Source organism: Rattus norvegicus, chromosome 1 (assembly GCF_036323735.1).
Source record: "Rattus norvegicus strain BN/NHsdMcwi chromosome 1, GRCr8, whole genome shotgun sequence".
Taxonomy (NCBI): domain Eukaryota; kingdom Metazoa; phylum Chordata; class Mammalia; order Rodentia; family Muridae; genus Rattus; species Rattus norvegicus.
Genome location: NC_086019.1, coordinates 125,705,974 through 125,724,231, shown reverse-complemented (window position 1 = coordinate 125,724,231; position 18,258 = coordinate 125,705,974). Strand labels below are relative to the sequence as shown.

The window sequence follows — 18,258 nt, the reverse complement described above, 5'->3', positions numbered from 1 at the left end:
TATTCTAAAATTAGGAATGAAACTCATATTGTAGTTTTCAGTTGGATGGAATGGTCCAAATCACACCTAATATTGTTTGGATTTTCATTTCATTAATTCCTTATTTTATACAATTTCTTTCAGATTCATACTATAAGAACACGTTTTTGTGCATGCTTCACCATAAAACGGAATTATTCCCCCATCCACAAGAAATAGAAGAGAAAACATAGAAGTATGTAAGAGTTACATTTTGTCTTAAAAGTCTTTAGAAATAATGTTTTTATAAAACATATACTTTGTATTCTAGCTGAGGAATGTTATTATCTAAATGTAGAATGAGGGATAAAAGAGTTAACTATCAATGTAATACTTATCTCATGAATAAACAGGCTAATTAAAGATGGTAAGACCAAAGTGTGAATGCATTGATCCTACTTAGAAGTGGAGCAAAATAATCCTGGGAGATTGTGGGAGGTAGGGACTCGAGAGGAAGAGAGGAGGGGGTTAAGGGCAAAGGATCAGGTATGGGAAGAGGCAGGAGAGAAGTATATAGGGACAATAAATTGAACAGAAATGTGTAGCATTGGGCATATAGGGAACTATGGATAGCTACTTGAAAGTTCCACATGCCAGTGAAGGACCCAACAGGGATGACATTAGTCAAAATACCCAACAAAGGGGAGAAAGAACCTGTAGAGACCCTCACTAGTAGATAGTCACAGCCCCCAGTGGAGGGATAGGGTTATCCATACATCTTAAAAATTTTAACCCAGAATCTTTTCTATCTAAATGTAATGCACAGAGAAAAAATGGAGGAGAGACTGAAGGAAAGGCTGTCTAGAGACCACCCGACCTGGGGATCCATCCCACTTGCAGACACAAAACTCCAACATTATTGCTGATGCCAAGAAATGCTTGCTGAAAAGAGCCTGGTATAGCTGTCCCCAGAGAGGCTCTGCTAGCACCTGACTGATACAGATGCAAATACTCACAGCCCACTATCAGAATTAGCTCAGCAACTACAGTGAAAGAGTTAGGGGAAGGGCAGGAGCTGAAGAGAATTGCAACCTCATAGGAAGAAGAACAATAATAACTAACCTGACCACTCAGAGCTCCCAGAGACTAAACCACTAACCAAAGAGTACACGAGGAAAAATTCCATGGTTCCAGCTCCATATGTAGCAGAGAATTGCCTTATCTGGCTGGCATCAATGGGAAGGGAGGTCCTTGGTCCTGTGGAGCCTTGATTCTCCAGTAGAAGGGGATTGTGCAATGGTGAGGCAGCAATGGGGGAGTGAGTAGGTATTGCACTCTTAGAGTTAAAGAGGAAGGGGATAGGATGGGGGTTTTGTGGAGGGTAAACTGGCAAGGAGGATAACATTTAAAATTTAAATAAAGAAAATAACCAATTAAAATTTAAAAAGGTGTACTATATATAGATAATGTGCCATATAGATAGATGACTTACAGATATGCAGATGATATACATGCCATATGTATGAGTAGATATTTAAATACATATGAAGATTATATTATTTATAAAAGGTATATAGATAAACAGATATGTAGATGTAGATGTCGTTTTATGTGTTTTTATGTTACATTTTAACAGTTCAGAAATGTTAGGAAATAAGGCATAAGAAAGAATGTTTTATATTAAAGAACATTAATATTTTCAAACACAGGAAATAAATGCAGGGAAATGTTGCAGTGTATGTGGTGGAAAATGACAGATTTTTTTCATTAATTAGTTAATTATCTATTTTCCAAACATAACATCCCCTCCCTCCTCTCCTTCCAGTCCCTCCCTCTTACCTCCCCTCAACCCCATTCCACTTTCCTTTCTCCTCAGAGAAGGGGATTCTTCCCCTTCTCTAACATATCACTTTAGCATATCAAATTCCAGTAGAACCAATTGCATCTTCTTCAGTTGAAGCTAGAAAATGCAGCTCAGTTGGGGGAAGGGGATCCAAAATCAGGCAACAGAGTCAAACACAGCATTTGCTTTTGCTGTCAGAGTCCCAAATCAAGATCAAGCTGCATATCTGTTACATGTACATGTGGTCCTAGGTCCATTGCATACACACTGTCTGGCTGGTGGTTCAGTCCAATAGACCTCCATTTAGTTAGGATTTTAGGTTTTCTGGTGGTATCCTTTATATCTCTGGTTCCATTAATCCTTCCTCTCCTTCTTCAAAACTATTCCCCTGAGCCTCCTAATGTTTGGCTGCATCTGTTTGCATCAGCTGGTGTGTTAAACCTCTCAGATGACAGTTATACTAGGCTTTTTTCTGCAAGTACATTAATAATGTCAGAGGTGAACTCTCATGGCATGTGTCTGAAGTTGGGACAATCATTGGTTGGCCATTCCCTTAGCTTCTGCTCCCACTTTATACCTGTACATCTTGTTGTCATGAAAATCTTGTGGATTCAAGAATTTGTTGCTTCATTTTTGTCATCAACTCTCCATTGGCCATCTTGTCTGGTAGAAGGAGGTAGCCATTTTTGGTTTAATATCCCCCATGGCTAGAAGTCTTAGCTAGTGTTATCTCAGGTGTGTGTGTGTGTGTGTGTGTGTGTGTGTGTGTGTGTGTGTGTGTGACATATTAACAGTTCGGGAATATTAGAAAATAAAGCATAAGATAGAATGATATTGGTTAAAGAATATAAACAATTTCAAACACAGGGAATAAATGGCAGAAATGTGGCTGTGTGAATGGTGACAAGTGAGAGAATCAATTCTTTAGAAAAGGAATAGCTGTAACTGTAGGGAGAATATCAATGAATTTCTAGTAGAAAAGATTCATTCATGAATAAAAAATGTTCCTAAACTCCCTCCATGTTTTCCTCATTGTTGTCAAGTACTAGAGTTATGATCCAGTTTAGAATTTAAGGCTCAGTTGAATTTTATGGTTAGGTTTAAAATTATATAGGTAGAGTAGACTAAGGTTAGAGGTACATGCTGATATTAAGGTTGACAGCTGTCTTGGTGCATATTGGCCTGTCATGAACACAGGATATATATTTGAATATTCATGATGAATGAAAGATGGATTTTATAACCATCTTTACAGGTATAAGTGTTCTATAACTTGTTATGAATGCTCTAACTCTTTATATCATATTTCATATAGTTTTATAAGGCAGAAGATAGAGTTATGCCCCTTAAATGTAATATTTTCATCCTGGAACTTTGACAGCCCTGTCATGATTATCTGAAAATTATTCTATCCATCTACAATATTACAACTGGGGAGACCATAAATCTCTTTTCCACAAATCGGTTCAAGGGAAGCACATTTTTATTATAGTAGTCTATTATAATATATTATATTATTTTCAGTGTTTCTTTCCTTGGATTTATTTTATGTTTTGTTATATTAATATATTCTATTGAATGTTTATTTTATATTATTGCTTCTCCCCTTGATGTAAATATTACTTATGTTTATGTGTTGTATAACATGCATCTTTTTATAAGACATTATTTTTGAGTGTGTAAAGTTATTCAATAAATATATGGAGTAACCAATTTAAAGTTGTTGACATCCATTTACATTCCCTTTAACTCTAGTTTCTAATATAGGAATATAATACTCAGCAATGGTCATTGATTATTCAAGTATACTTTTTGAAAATTAGCACTGCTTAAACCACTGCACATTAACATGCTTCTGTGTCATCATTTACAATTTGGCATACATATACATATAAAAATTGTGTGTTTCAAAAACACTGGATATAAAGTAAAAATTACATGTGATACTTTAATATTCGGATTTAAGACTGTTTATGCCTCAAAATGAAGCCTTGATGGTAACTTAATTTGAACAAAAATTTATAGTAGAATTCTTTCTTTCATTGTTAACAAATTTAGGAGGAGATAAGAAAATTTACTAAGAAATTTTTTCTATGAAACTGTGTAAGTTATTTAAGTCATGTCACAAACAGCATTTGACAAAGGATGGTTTTGATGTATCGATTCAGAGAGCTTTAGTACATCAGGAAGAAGAAGGCATGATGCAGCAAATCAGTGGAAGGTGGCTAGATTGGGAGGTTGCAGAGATCCTCATTATGATAGACCTATAAAATGAGAAGTTCTGAAACAAAGGATTTGGAATATTCTTCAACGAGATGATAGTAGTAATCTACTGTACAGGGCATGCTTCTCCTTTACAAATCCTACAGCTTTTAAAAACCAGCATCACCAATTGGGCACAAGCAATTAATTACTACATATTTCAGTGGGAGATATTTCACAGATAAACCATAACATTTCTCATGGTTATCTTTCTCATAACGGAAACTTCATTTAGGTCAACTTGCAGTGCTCCCATACAATTAACCATTCCCCCAGTGGGCAAAAGTCCAAAGTTCAAAGTGTTTTCTGAGTCTCAAGTCTCTGATATTTTGCAAAATCAATATAAATACTTGTTCTTTATACTATACAACATCACAGAGTAAAGACTAACATCTAAAAAGGAAAGTTTAGGTAATAGCAAGGAAAGCTTTACTGAAGAAAACCATTTCTCAATGGGAACATACCAAATCATTAGCACCAGGTCCAGCAACTGGGAGATATGATTGTATGAAATGAACCAAAGGGCCTCGGAAGACCCTCTTCAGCCTTGCCTTGTACAGTCCACCTGGCCCTTTTCCTATACTTGCTCTACTTATTGACTGAAGTATCCTATCATGTCCATGGCAACTTGTAACTCATACATGTATATCCTACTCTGGATTTTTTTAGAGACCTACTACATATTACCCAAATAATTCAGATTTTCTCATAATCTTGGTAGAATTCATGTTTCTGTACTTTTGCTGTCCCAGTTAGCATTAGCTGTACCAGGTTATGATCCCACCAAAAATGGGGGAGTGTTCCTATTTCTCCATATCCTTGCCACCATCTGTTGTCACCTAAGTTTTATTTTAATTTATTGGATATTTTATGGATTTACATTTCATATGTTATCCCCTTTCCTCCCTCTCCTATTCCCCCCACTTAATTTTATGAAGGTTCTCCCACTCCTACACCCCACACCCATTAGCCTTCCATTCCCTTACATTTGGGAAACAAGCCTTCACAGGCCCAAGGGCTTCTCATATTGATGTCAGAAAATTCCACCCTCTGCTACATATGTGGATGGAGCCTTGGGCACCTCCATGTATACTAATTTGTTCATGGTTTAGTAACTAGGAGCTATGGTGGGTAGTTTGGTTGGTTGGTATTGTTGTTCATCCTGTGGGGTTGTAAACCTCTTCAGCTCCTTCAGTCATTTCTCCAAATGCTCCATTGCGGTTCTCATGCTCAGTTCAATGGTTAGCTGTAAGCATCCTCATTTTTATCAGTGAGGATGTAGCCTGACTGATCCCATCCATAAGCCCCCTAGCCCATCACCCCTGCTCTTTCTTCTATGAAGGTGTTCCCCCACTCATCCACCCACCTCTTCCTGCTTCCTCGAGCTGATATTCTCTTACACTGGGGGATCCAGCCTTGGCAGGACCAAGGGCTTCATCTCCCATTGTTGACCAACAAGGCCATCCTCTGCTACATATGCAGCTGCAGCCATGAGTCTGTCCATGTGTGTACTCTTTGGGTGATGGTTTAGTCCCTGTATCTCTGGTTGGTTGGTATTGTTCTTTTTATGGGGTTGCAAAACCATACTGCTCCTTCATTTCTTCCTCTCACTCCTCCAAAGGGGACCCCTTTCTCAGTTCAATAGTTGGCTGCAACAGTCCCCATATCAATTTGTCAAGCTCTTGCAGAGCCTCTTAGGAGACAGCTATATCAGGATCCTGTCAGTATGCACTTCTTAACCCCAATAGTGACTTGGTTTCTGTGTCTGTATGTATATGGGCTAGATCCAGATGTTGGGCAGTCTCTGAATAGCCATTTCTACAGATTCTGCTCCAAACTTTGTCTTGTATCTCCTTCTAGGAATATTTTAGTCCCCCTTTTTATGAAGAAATGAAGCATCTGCACTTTGGTCATATCATACTACTTCTTGAGTTTCATAAGTTCAATGGATTGTATCTTGGATAATCTGAGCTATTGGGCTAATATCTACTTATTAGTGAGTGCATACCATGTCTGCATTTTTGTGATTGGGGTACCTTTTTTCTACTTCCATTCATTTGCTTAAGAATTTCATGAAATCATTGTTTTTAATAGCTGAGTAAATGTAAATATTGCATATTTTTTTTGTATTCATTCCTCTGTTGAGGGATATAAGGCTGCTGTGAACATGGAACATGTGGCCTTGTTATATATTGGAACATCTTTTGGGTATGTGTCCAGAAGTGGTATAGCTGGGTTCTCAGGTAATATTTGTCCAATTTCCTCTGGACTGATTTCCAGAGTGGTTGTATCAGCTTGCAGTCCTACCAACAATGGAGGAGTGTTCCTATTTCTCCACATCCTCACCAACATCTGTTGTTATTTCAGATTTTGACCTTAGCCATTCTGACTGGTGTGAGGTGGAATCTCAGCATGTTTTGAATTGCATTTTCCTGATTACTATGGATCTTGAACATTTCTTTAGGCACTTCTCAGCTATTTGATATTCCTCATCTGAGAATTCTTTGTTTAGTTCTTTACACCATTTTGATAGGGTTAATTGATTCTCTGGAGTCTAACTTTGTAAGTTCTTTTTATATATTGGATATTAGCCTTCTATCAGATGTAGGATTGGTAAAGATCTTTTCCCAATCTGTTGATTGCCGTTTGTCCTAATGACAGTTTCCTTTGACTTACAGAATTTTGGGAATTTTATAAAGTCACATTTGTAGATCTTGATCTTAAAGCCATTGGTGTTCTGTTCAAGAAATTTCTCCAGTGCCTTTGTGTTTGAGGCTCTTCCCCACTTATTCTTCTCTTAGTTTGAGTGTATCTGGTTTTAAGGGGAGGTTCTTGATCATGTTGAACTTGAGATTTGTACACTGCAATAAGAATGGATAGATGTACATTCTGCTATATGCTGACGTCCAGGTGAACCAGCCCCATGTTTTGAAAATACTGTCCTTTTTCAACTGGATGATTTTAACTCCTTTCTCAAAGATCAAGTGACCATAGATGTGTGGTTTCACTTCTGGGTCTTCAATTCAATTCCATTGTTCTACCTGCCTGTCTCTAACAATAACACACAGCTTTTATCAATATTGCTCTCTAATACATCTTGAGTAATAGTGACTCCCCTGAAGTTCTTTTATTTTTGAGGATATTTTTCACTATCCTGTTTTTTTTTTGTTCTTCCAGATGAATTTGCAAATTGCTCTTTCTAACTCTATGAAGAACTGAGTGGGGATTTTGATGGAGAGTACATCTAATCTGTCAATTGCTTATGACAAGTTGGCCATTTTTAAGGTATTAATCCTGCCAATCCATGAGAATGGGAGATCCTTCCATCTTCTAAGATAATCTTCAATTTCTTACTTCAAAGTGTGAAGTTCTTGTCATACAGATTTTCACTTGCTTTTTTACAGACACACTAAGGTACTTCATATTAATTTTTTACTATTGTGAAGGGTGTCATTTGCCTAATTTCTATCTTATCTTGTTTATCCTTTGAGTTGATGAAAGCTACTGATTTGACTAATTCTATATCCAGCCACTTTGCTGAAATTGTTTATCATATTTAATATTTCTCTGGTGGAACTTTTGGGTTCACTTAACTATACTATATCATCTTCAAATAGTGGTATTTTGATTTCTTCCTTTCCAATTTGTGTCCCTTTGACTTCCTTTTGTTAACAATTGTTCTGGCAAGGACTTTGAGTACCACATTGAATTGGTAGAAAGAGAGTGGGCATCCTTCATTAGTCCCTGATTTTAATGGGATTGCTTCAAGTTTCTCTCCTTTTAGTTTGATATTGGTTACTGGTTTGCTGTATATTGCTTTTACTATGTTTAGATTATGAACCTTGAATTACTTATCTTTCCAAGACTTTTAACATGAAACAGTGTTGAATTTTGTCAAATGCATTTTCAGCATCTAATGAGATAATCATGTGTTTTTTCTTTATGTTAGTTTGTTGTATAATGTATTACATTGATAGATCTTCATGTATTGAACCATCCCTGAATCCCTGGAATGAAATCTACTTGAATGCTGGGATCACAGTAATGCTGGGATCCTTCTAACACAGGGGTATAGTAATTGGTTATTCAAAACCAAATGGTCAGTGCAAAAATATACATAAAAGTAAAAATACTATACAGATTGAATAAGTTGAATTTTTATACTTTGGAATATATCCCAAAGTATAAAGAGAGAAAAGAGTTATAGTGGAAGGTTTGTAATCAGAGTCAACTATTTCAAATGGTTAATCAGAAAAAATGGTTTGATGAAGTAGGCTTGCTAGAAAACATATCAACAAAAATAATAAAATTCTTCCAAACTGAATCCAAGAACACATCTAATTGATCACCATCATGAGCAAGTAGGCTTCATCCCAGAGATGCAGGGATGGTTCAATATACAGAAATCCATCAAGATCATCCACTGTGTAAACACACTCAAACGAACAAAGAAAAACCCATGATCATCTCACTATCTGCTGAGAAGGCATTTGACATAATCCAACACCCCTTCATCTTAAAAGTCTTGGAAAGATCAGGAATTCAAGGCCCATACCTAAACATATTAAAAACAATATACAGCAAACCAGTAGCCAACATCAAATTGAATGGAGAGAAATTTGGGGTGCCACTAAAATCAGGGACTAGACAAAGCTGTCCACTTTTCTCCTACTTCTCCAATATAGCTCTTGAAATCCTAACCAGAGCAACAAGACAACTACAGGAGGCCAAAGGCATACAAATTGGAAAGAAAAAAGTCAACATATCACTATTTGAAGATGATATGATAGTATACTTAGTGACCCCAAAAGTTCTATCAGAGAAATACTGAGCCTGAAAAAAAATTCATCAAAGTAGCTGGGTATAAAATTAACTCAAACAAAACAGTAGCCTTTCTCTACTCAAAAGATGAACAGACTGAGAAAGAAATTAGGGAAGGACACCATTCACAATTGTTCACCAAGCAAGTGAAAAATTTGTATGACAAGAACTTCCAAGTCTCTGAAGAAAGAAATGGAAGAAGATCTCAGAAGATGGAAAGATCTCTAATGCTCATGAATTGGCAGGATTAGTAAGAGTGGTCATTTTGCCAAAAGCAATCTACATATTCAATGCAATCCCCATCAAAATTAAAACTCATTTCTCTATAGACTTAGAAAGAGCAATTTGCAAAGTAATCAGGAATTAAAAAAAAAAAGCCCAGAGAGCAAAACTGTCCTCAATATTAAAAGGTCTTTTGGGGGAAATCACTATCCCTGAACTCAAGGAGTATTACAGAGCAATAGTGATAAAAACTGTATGGTATTAGCCCGGAGACAGGCAGATAGAACAATGGAATACAATTGAAGTTCTACAAATGAAACCACACACCTATGGTCACATAATCGTCAACAAATGAGCTAAAACTGTCGAGTGGAAAAAAGATAGCATTTTCGACAAATGAAACTGAAGGTCAGCATATAGAAAAAATGCAAATTGATCCATTCTTCTCACCCTGTACAAAGCATATATCCACGTGGATCAAGGTCATCCACATAAAACCAGATACACATAAAGTAATAGAGGAAAATGTAGAGAAGAGCCTTGAACACATGGTCACTGGAGAGAATTTCCTGAACAGAACACCTATGGTGATAAGATCTACAAATGGGACTTCATAAAATTCCAAAACTTCTGTAAGTCAAAGGAAACTGTCATTAAAACAAAGTGGCAACCAACAGATTCAAAAATATCTTTGCCAATCATATATCTGATAAAGGGCTAATATCCAATATATACAAAGAACTCAAGATGTTAGACTCCAGAGAATCAAATGACCCTATTAAAATGGGGTAAAGAGCTAAACAAAGAATTCTCAACTGAGGAATATCAAATGGCTGAGAAGTACCTAAAGGAATGTTCAGCTTCCTTAGTTCTCAGGAAAATACAATTCAAAAAATAACCCTGAGATTCCACCTCCCAACAATCAGAATGGCTAAGACCAAAATTTAAGGTTATAACAGATGATGGGGAGGATTTGTAGAAAGAGGAATATTCCTCCATCATTGGTTGGATTGCAAGCTGTTACGACCATTCTGGAAATCAGTCTGAAAATTCCTCAGAAAAATGGGTAAAGTGCTACCTGAGGACCAAGCTATATCACTTCTGGGCACATACCCAAATTATGCTCCAACATACATCAAATACACATGTACCACTATGTTCACAGCAGCCTTATTTATAATTTTCAGAAGCTGGAAAGAACCCAGATGCCCTTCAACAGAGGAAAGCACACAGAAAATATGGTATGTCTACACAATGGAATACTACTTGGCTATCAAAACAATGACTTCATGAAATTCATAGGCAAATGGTTGGAACTAGAAAATGTCATCCTGAGTGAGATACCCAATCACAAAAAGCCACACATGGTGTACACTCACTAATAAGTGGATATTAGCCCCGAAGCTCAAATTACCCAAATTGCAATCCACAGATTACATGAAGCTCAAGAAGGCCTACCAAAGTACAGATGCTTCTTAAAAGGTAGAAAAATACTCATCAGAGGGGATGTGTAGACAAAGTTTGGAGCAGAGACTGATGGAATGACCATTCAAAGTCTGCCCCACCTCGAGATCAAGTATATACATGAAGCCAAGAAGTGCATGCTGACAGGAGCCTGATATAGTAGTCTCCTAGGAGGCACAGCCAGAGCATGACAAATACAGAGGTGAATGCTAGCAGCAAACCATTTAACTGAGAACAGTGTTTCTATTGATGGAGTTAGAGAAAGGTTTAAAGAAGCTAAAGCATCTTGAAACCCCGTAAGAACAATACCAACCAACAGCGCTTCAGGCACTAAACCACTACCCAAAGAATACATATGTACAGATCCATGGGTCCAGCTGCATATGTAGCAGAAGATGGCCCTGTTGGGCACCAATGGGTAAGAAGATCTTGGTCCTGCCAAGGGCTGGACCCCCAGTGTACAGGAATGTCAGGGCAGAGAGGCTGAAAGGAAGAGAGGTTGTGCAGGTGAAACACCTTCATAGGAGAAGGGGGAGGAGATGGTATAGGGAGCTTGTGTATAGGAAACTGGGGAATGGAATAAAATGTAAGTAAAAATTTCTGAAAATGAAAAATAAAAGAAAATGTGTCCAAGAGGAATCATGAATGGGACCTTCATGTTTACTTATGTGAATATAACCATAAGGGACATGGAGAAGAAGTATTATCATGAGCAAACTTATTACCCCTTATTTTTCATCCAGACATCAGCTCTCAGATGCAGAGCCCCAGGCCAGAGAGTGCTTAAGCATCCTCCAGAGACAAACCATGAACTGAACAGTAAAGCGCTGACTGAAGAAGATGTGATCCTTAGAATCAATATCAGCAATAATTAACACCTGGATGTGGTTATTCAAAATATATACATGAGATTCTGCCTGCCTGACAGGTCATGTTGAATTTTACTCAGGCACCTTTCCTGGTGACACAACAAAGATGTTTTCTTTGATTTTTTTTCTTCTTGCTTCTGAAGCTTTCCTCTATCTTTTCGCATTTGAGTGACCCCAGATGCTATTGGAGATCAAAAGGCATAATAATTGAGCTAGGTGATAAAGAAGCTGATTGTTTCTTTTGCATTTATGCAAAGCATGGTTATGTGAAGAATGATTACTTCAGCGAGAATCTAGACAAGGAGTAAGTGCATCTTTCATTTATATATTTTAGTTTATCATGGGAGATAAAGCATTCTAGGGATGCTGGATGTAAACCATGATTTTGTTTGCCTTCTGGCTGTCCTAGTCTGGAACATAATATAGTGTGTTTTACTGTTGCCTATTTTCTTAATTCTGGCAGTTTTATAGGGTAGTTTGTCATTTTGAGTCACAATTCCAGTGTGATTAAATTTAGTGATTGAATGACTCCCATTATTTACCTTATCCCTAGAAAGATTCCCTTATTATGTCAATTTCAATTTTATGGTACCTTGTGATATTACTGAGAAAAATAGTAAGAACAGTTGCCTTAACTAATAGAGGATATAATAAAGTGGACTTTTACTGGTCTGCTAGTGTTCCTTCCATCAGCATAAATGCATGATTCCTGCAAAAAGACATTGTTATATCTTTCTGGCTTTTAGTTACATGTATTGAGAAAATATAGAGATTTTGTTTAAATAATCTATATGTCATAATTTCAAAATTGTTGTGGTCTATGATTCCTACAGCTGAAATCAGGACTGTAAAGTCTATCTCTATTCAAATGAGAAATTTATGCTTCCTTTACTCTACCTTCTGTTAAAATTGTCAGCCACATTTTTGTTATATTAAATAATGTCAGGACTTTATGCCAAAGCTCTAAACTAGAAAGTTATGAATCATCTACTTATTCCAGCAGACAATTTGTTAGTTTGTTAGAAAAGAGAATGCCCACGCTAGTTATGACTTGATATTTTTGTTTACATGTGCTAAAATAAAGGATGCTTTCAGTGGTACTTGCTAAAGGTTGAGAGAGGAGTGCTATGCTTACAAATTTGTCCATTCCCCAGACTGAAGGTCATTTCTTTGCTTCTTTTTAAATTTTATTTAAATATTTTTTAATCTCTACATTTTACCCTCTTCTGGTCCACCCTTTCACTATTCCACATCCCATACCTCCTCCCTTAATTTCCACGAGGACATCCCCATACCCCCTACCCACTGCTCCCTACTCCATCAGACCTATTCACTCCTGAAAGAGGTCTCCTGAGAGGACCCCAGTCTCTTGAGGGTTAGGTGCATATTCTCTAACTGAATCCCGACCTGAAAGTCCTCTTCTTTATATGCATTTGAGCCACAAGTCAGCTGGTGTGTGCTGCCTGGTTGCTGGTCCAGTGTCTGAGAGATCTCCAGGGTCCAGGTTAATTGATACTGCTGTTCCTCCTAAAAGGTTGCCCTCCTCCTCATATTCTTCCAGCTTTTTTCAAATTCAACAACAGTGGTCAGCAACTTCTGTCCATTGGTTGGGTATAAATATCTGCATCTGACTCTTTCAGCTGCTTGTTTTGTCACTCAGAGGGCAGTCATGATAGGCCCTTGTTTGAGCACTCAATAGCCTGAGCAATAATGTTAGGCCTTGGGGCCTCCATCTGAGCTGGATCTCACTTTGGGCCTGTCGCTGGACCTCCTTTTCCTCAGGCTCTTCTCCCTTTCTATCCCTGCAATTCTTTCAGAGAGGAAAAATAATTGGTCAGAGTTTTGGATTGTAGAACAACAACCCCATCCCTCACTTGATGCCCTGTCTTTCTGCTGGAGGTAGGCTCTACAAGTTCCTACTTCCCCACTGTAGGGCATTTCATCTAAGGTTCTTCCTCTTTAGTCTGGAGAGTTTCTCACCACCCAGGACTCTTGTACATTCTGGAGAATCCCCACCAACACCTTCTATCTCTGAGGTAGCCTGATTCCATTCTTTCTACTGGCATTCAGGATTTCAGTCCTTTTCTCCCACCTGATGATATTCCCCTCTTACTGTACCTGCTCTCCTTCCCACACAGGCCCATCCTTCCCTATCCACTCCTGTGATTGCTTTCTTCCCCCTCCCAAGTGGGATTGAGGCATCCTCACTCAGGCCCTTCGACCTGCTAAACTTTTTCAGTTCTGTGGACTATATCCTGGGTGAGGGTCATTTCTTGATTTAAAATTTTCATGCCTCATTGTTATGGCATATTTATTATCCATTATATTCAATCCACATTTAAATATTTTTGTCCTCTTTCCATAATTATTCAGAATAAATTTGGGTATTATGGGGATATGTCCACCTTACATATTTTATTTTTTATCTTTATTAAATTGGGTATTTCATATTTCCATTTCAAATGTTATTCCTTTTCCAGGATTCCAGGGCAACATCCCCTAACACCTCCCACTTCCCTTATATGTGGGTGTTCCCCTCCCCATCATCGCTCCATTTGCCGCCCTCCCCCCAACGATCGCTTTCACTGGGGGTCCAGTCTTGTCAGGACCCAGGGCTTCCCCTTCCACTGGTGCTCTTACTAGACTATTCACTGCTACCTATGTGGTTGGAGTCCAGGGTCAGTCCATGTATAGTCTTTGGGTAGCAGCTTAGTCCCTGGAAGGTCTTGTTGGTTGACATTGTTGTACATATGGGGTCTCAAGCCCCTTCAAGCTCTTCCAGTCCTTTCTCTGATTCCTTCAACGGGAGTCCAGTTCTCAGTTCAGTTGTTTGTTGCTGGCATTCGCCTCTGTATTTGCCTTATTCTGGCTGCATCTCTCAGGAAAGATATATATCCAGTTCCTGTCATCCTACACCTCTTTGCATCATCCATCTTATCTAGTTTGGTGACTGTATATGTATGGGCCACATGTGGGTCAGGCTCAGAATGGGCTTTCATTCTAAGTTTTGCATTTCTATCCACACCAAAGTGTATTCTTGTTACCCTTTTAAAGAAGGAGTGAAGCATTCACATTTTGGTCATCCTTCTTGAGTTTCATGTGTTCTGTGCATCTTGGGAAATTCAAGCATTTGGGCTAATAGCCACTTATCAATGAGTGCATACCATGTGTATTTTCCTGTGATTGGGTTACTCACTCAGATGATATTTTCAACTTCCCTCCATTTGCCTATGAATTTCATGAAGTCATTGTTTTTGATAGCTGAGTAGTACTCCATTGTATAGATGTACCACATTTTCTGTATCCATTCCTCTGTTGAAGGGCATCTGGGTTCTTTCCAGCTCCTGGCTATTATAAATAAGGCTGCTATGAACATAGTGGAGCATGTGTCTTTGGAGTATGTTGGAGCATCTTTTGGTTATAGGCCCATGAGAGGTATAGCTGGGTCCTCAGGCAGTTCAATGTCCAATTTTCTGAGGAACCTCCAGACTGATTTCCAGAATGGTTGTACCAGTCTGCAATCCCACCATCAATGCAAGACTGTTTCTCTTTCTCTACATCCTTACCAGCATGTGCTTTCGCCAGAGTTTTTGATCTTAGCCATTCTGACTGATGTGAGGTGGTATCTCAGGATTGTTTTGATTTGCATTTCCATATGACTGAAGATGTTGAACATATCTTTAGGTGTTTCTCAGCCATTCGATATTCCTCAGCTGTGAATTCTTTATCTCTGAACCCCATTTTTAATAGGGTTATTTGTCTCCCTGCAGTCTAACGTCGTGAGTTCTTTGTATATTTTGGATATAAGCCCTCTATCAGTTGTAGAATTGGTAAAGATCTTTTGCCCAATCCGTAGGTTGCCATTTTTTCCTAAGGGCTGTGTCCTTTGCCTTACAGAAGCTATATAGCATTATGAGATCCCATTTGTCGATTCTTGATCTTAGAGTATAAGCCATTGGTGTTTTGTTCAGGAAATTTTCTCCAGTGCCCATATGTTTGAGATGCTTCCCTACTTTTTCTTATATTAGTTTGAGTGTATCTGGTTTGATTTGGAGGTCCTTGATCCACTTGGACTTAAGCTTTGTACAGGGTGATAAGCATGGATCGATCTGCATTCTTCTACATGGTGACCTCCAGTTGAACCAGCACCATTTGCTGAAAATGCTCTCTTTTTTTCCATTTGATGGTTTTGGCTCCTTTGTCAAAAACCAAGTGACCATAGGTATGTGGGTTCATTTTTGAATTCTCACTTCTAGTCCACTGATCTATCTGCCTGTCTCTGTACAAATACCACAGTTTTCATCACTATTGCTCTGTAATACTGCTTGAGTTCAGGCATAGTGATTCTTCTGGAAGTCCTTTTGTTGTTCAATATACTTTTAACTATCCTTGGTTTTTGTTATTCTAGATGAATTTGCAAATTGTACTGTCTAACTCTATGAAGAATTGGATTGGGATTTTGATGGGGATTGCATTGAATCTGTAGATTGCTTTCGGTAAAATGGCCATTTTTACTATATTAATTCTGCCAATCCATGAGCATGGAAGATCTTTCCATCTTCTGAGACCTTCTCCAATTTCTTCCTTCAGAGATTTGAAGTTCTTATCATACAGATCTTTCACTTGCTTGGTTAAAGTCACACCAAGGCATTTTATATTATTTGGCATTATTATGAAGGGTGCTGCTTCCCTAATTTCTTCCTCGGCTTGTTTCTCTTTTGTGTAGAGGAAGGCTACTGATTTATTGAAGTTAATATTATACCTGGCCACTTTGCTGAAGGTTTTTATCAGTTTTAGTAGTTCTCTGGTGGAACTTTTTGGATCACTTAAATGTACAATTTTATCATCTGCAAATAGTGATATTTTGACTTTTCCCTTTCCAATATGTATCACTTTGATCTCCTTTTGTTGTCTGATTGCTCTAGATAGGACTTTGAGAACTATATTGAATAAGTAGGGAGAGAGTGGGCAGCCTCATCTGGTCCCTGATTTTCGTGTAATTGCTTCACTTTTATCTCCATTTAGTTTAATGTTAGCTAGTGGTTTGCTGTATATGGCTTTTACTATGTTTAGGTATGGGCATTGAATTACTGTTCTTTCCAGGACATTTATCATGAAGGGGTGTTGAATTTTGTCAAATGCTTTCTCAGGATCTAATGAAATGATCATGTGGTTTTTGTCTTTGAGTTTGTTTATGTAGTGGATTACGTTGATGGTTTTTCCATATATTAAACCATCTCTGCATAACTGGAATGAAGCCTGCTTGATCAAGATGGATGATTGTTTTGATGTGTTCTTGGAATCGCTTTGCAAGACTTTTATTAAGTATTTTTGCATCAATATTCATAAGGGAAATTGGTCTGAAGTTCTCTTTCTTTGTTGGTTCTTTGTGTGGTTTATGTATAAGAGTAATTGTGGCTTCATAGAAGGAATTCGGTAGCACTCTATTTCAATTCTGTGGAATAATTTGGATAGTATTGGTGTAAGGTCTTCTATGAAGGTCTGATAGAATTCTGCACTAAACCCATATGGACCTGGGCTCTTTTTGGGTGGGAGAATTTTTAATTTTTCTTTTATCTTTATTAACTTGAGTATTTTTATTTACATTTTGATTGTTTTTCCCCTTCCAGGTTTCAGGGCCAACATCCACCTAACACCTCCCTCTCCCCTTCTATGGGGCTTCCCCTCCCCACTCTCCCCCGATTACCACCCTCCCCACAACAATCACAATCACTAGGTGTTCAGTCTTGGCAGGAACAAGGGCTTCCCCTTCCACTGGTGCTCTCACTAGGCTATTCATTGCTACCTATGAGGTTGGAGCCCAGGGTCAGTTCATGTATAGCCTTTGGGTAGTGGCTTACTCCCTGGAAGCTCTGGTTGCTTGGCATTGTTGTTCATATGGGGTCTCCAGCCCCTTCAAGCTCTTCTAGTCCTTTGTCTGATTCCTCCAACGGGGGTCCCATTCTCAGTTCAGTGGTTTAATGATGGCATTCGCCTATGTATTTGCTGTATTCTGGGTGTGTCTCTCAGGAGAGATCTACATCCGGTTCCTGTCAACCTGCACTTCTTTGCTTCATCCATCTTATCTAGTTTGGTGGCTGTATATGTTTGGACCACATGTGGGGCAGACTCTGAATGGGTGTTCCTTCTCCCTCTGTTCTAAACTTTGACTCCCTATTCCCTGCCAAGGGTATAATTGTTCCCCTTTTAAAGAAGGAGTGAAACATTCACATTTTGGTCATCCTTCTTGAGTTTCATGTGTTCTGTGCATGTAGGGTAATTCAAGCATTTGGGCTAATAGCCACTTATCAATGAGTGCATACCATGTGTGTTTTTCTGTGATTGGGTTACCTCACTCAGGATGATATTTTCCAGTTACATCCATTTGTCTATGAATTTCATAAAGTCATTGTTTTTGATAGCTGAGTAATATTCTGTTGTGTAGATGTACCACATTTTCTGTATCCATTCCTCTTTTGAAGGGCATCTTGGTTCTTTCCAGCTTCTGGCTATTATAAATAAGGCTGCTATAAACATAGTTGAGCACGTGTTTTTGTTATATGTTGGGGCCTCTTTTGGGTATATGCCCAGGAGAGGTATAGCTGGGTCCTCAGGTAGATCAATGTCCCATTTTCTGAGGAACCTCCAGACTAATTTCCAGAATTGTTGTACCAGTCTGTAGGTGGGAGATTTTTAATAATTGCATCTATTTCGTTAGGAAGTAAGGTGTTGTTTAAATGTTTTATATGTTCCTGATTTAACTTCGGTACCTGGTATATGTCTAGGAAATTGTCCATTTCTTCCAGACTTTCAAGTTTT

General features: G+C 38.2%; 1 protein-coding gene across 5 annotated transcripts in view; it reads left to right on the top strand.

Moving 5' to 3' along the window:
* Positions 1–18,258, top strand: part of Potefam2 (POTE ankyrin domain family member 2) — a 178,727-nt gene that overhangs the window by 135,038 nt on the left and 25,431 nt on the right. For 4 of the 5 annotated variants that reach the window (XM_039094158.2, XM_039094187.2, XM_039094170.2 and 1 more), the window contains one exon: positions 124–386. In XM_039094158.2, coding sequence (XP_038950086.1) covers positions 124–198 — 75 coding nt within the window. In that variant the 3' untranslated portion in view covers positions 199–386. Of the gene's footprint in view, positions 1–123; positions 387–18,258 lie in introns of those variants that run through there. The other variant, XM_039094164.2, reaches the window with a different exon arrangement.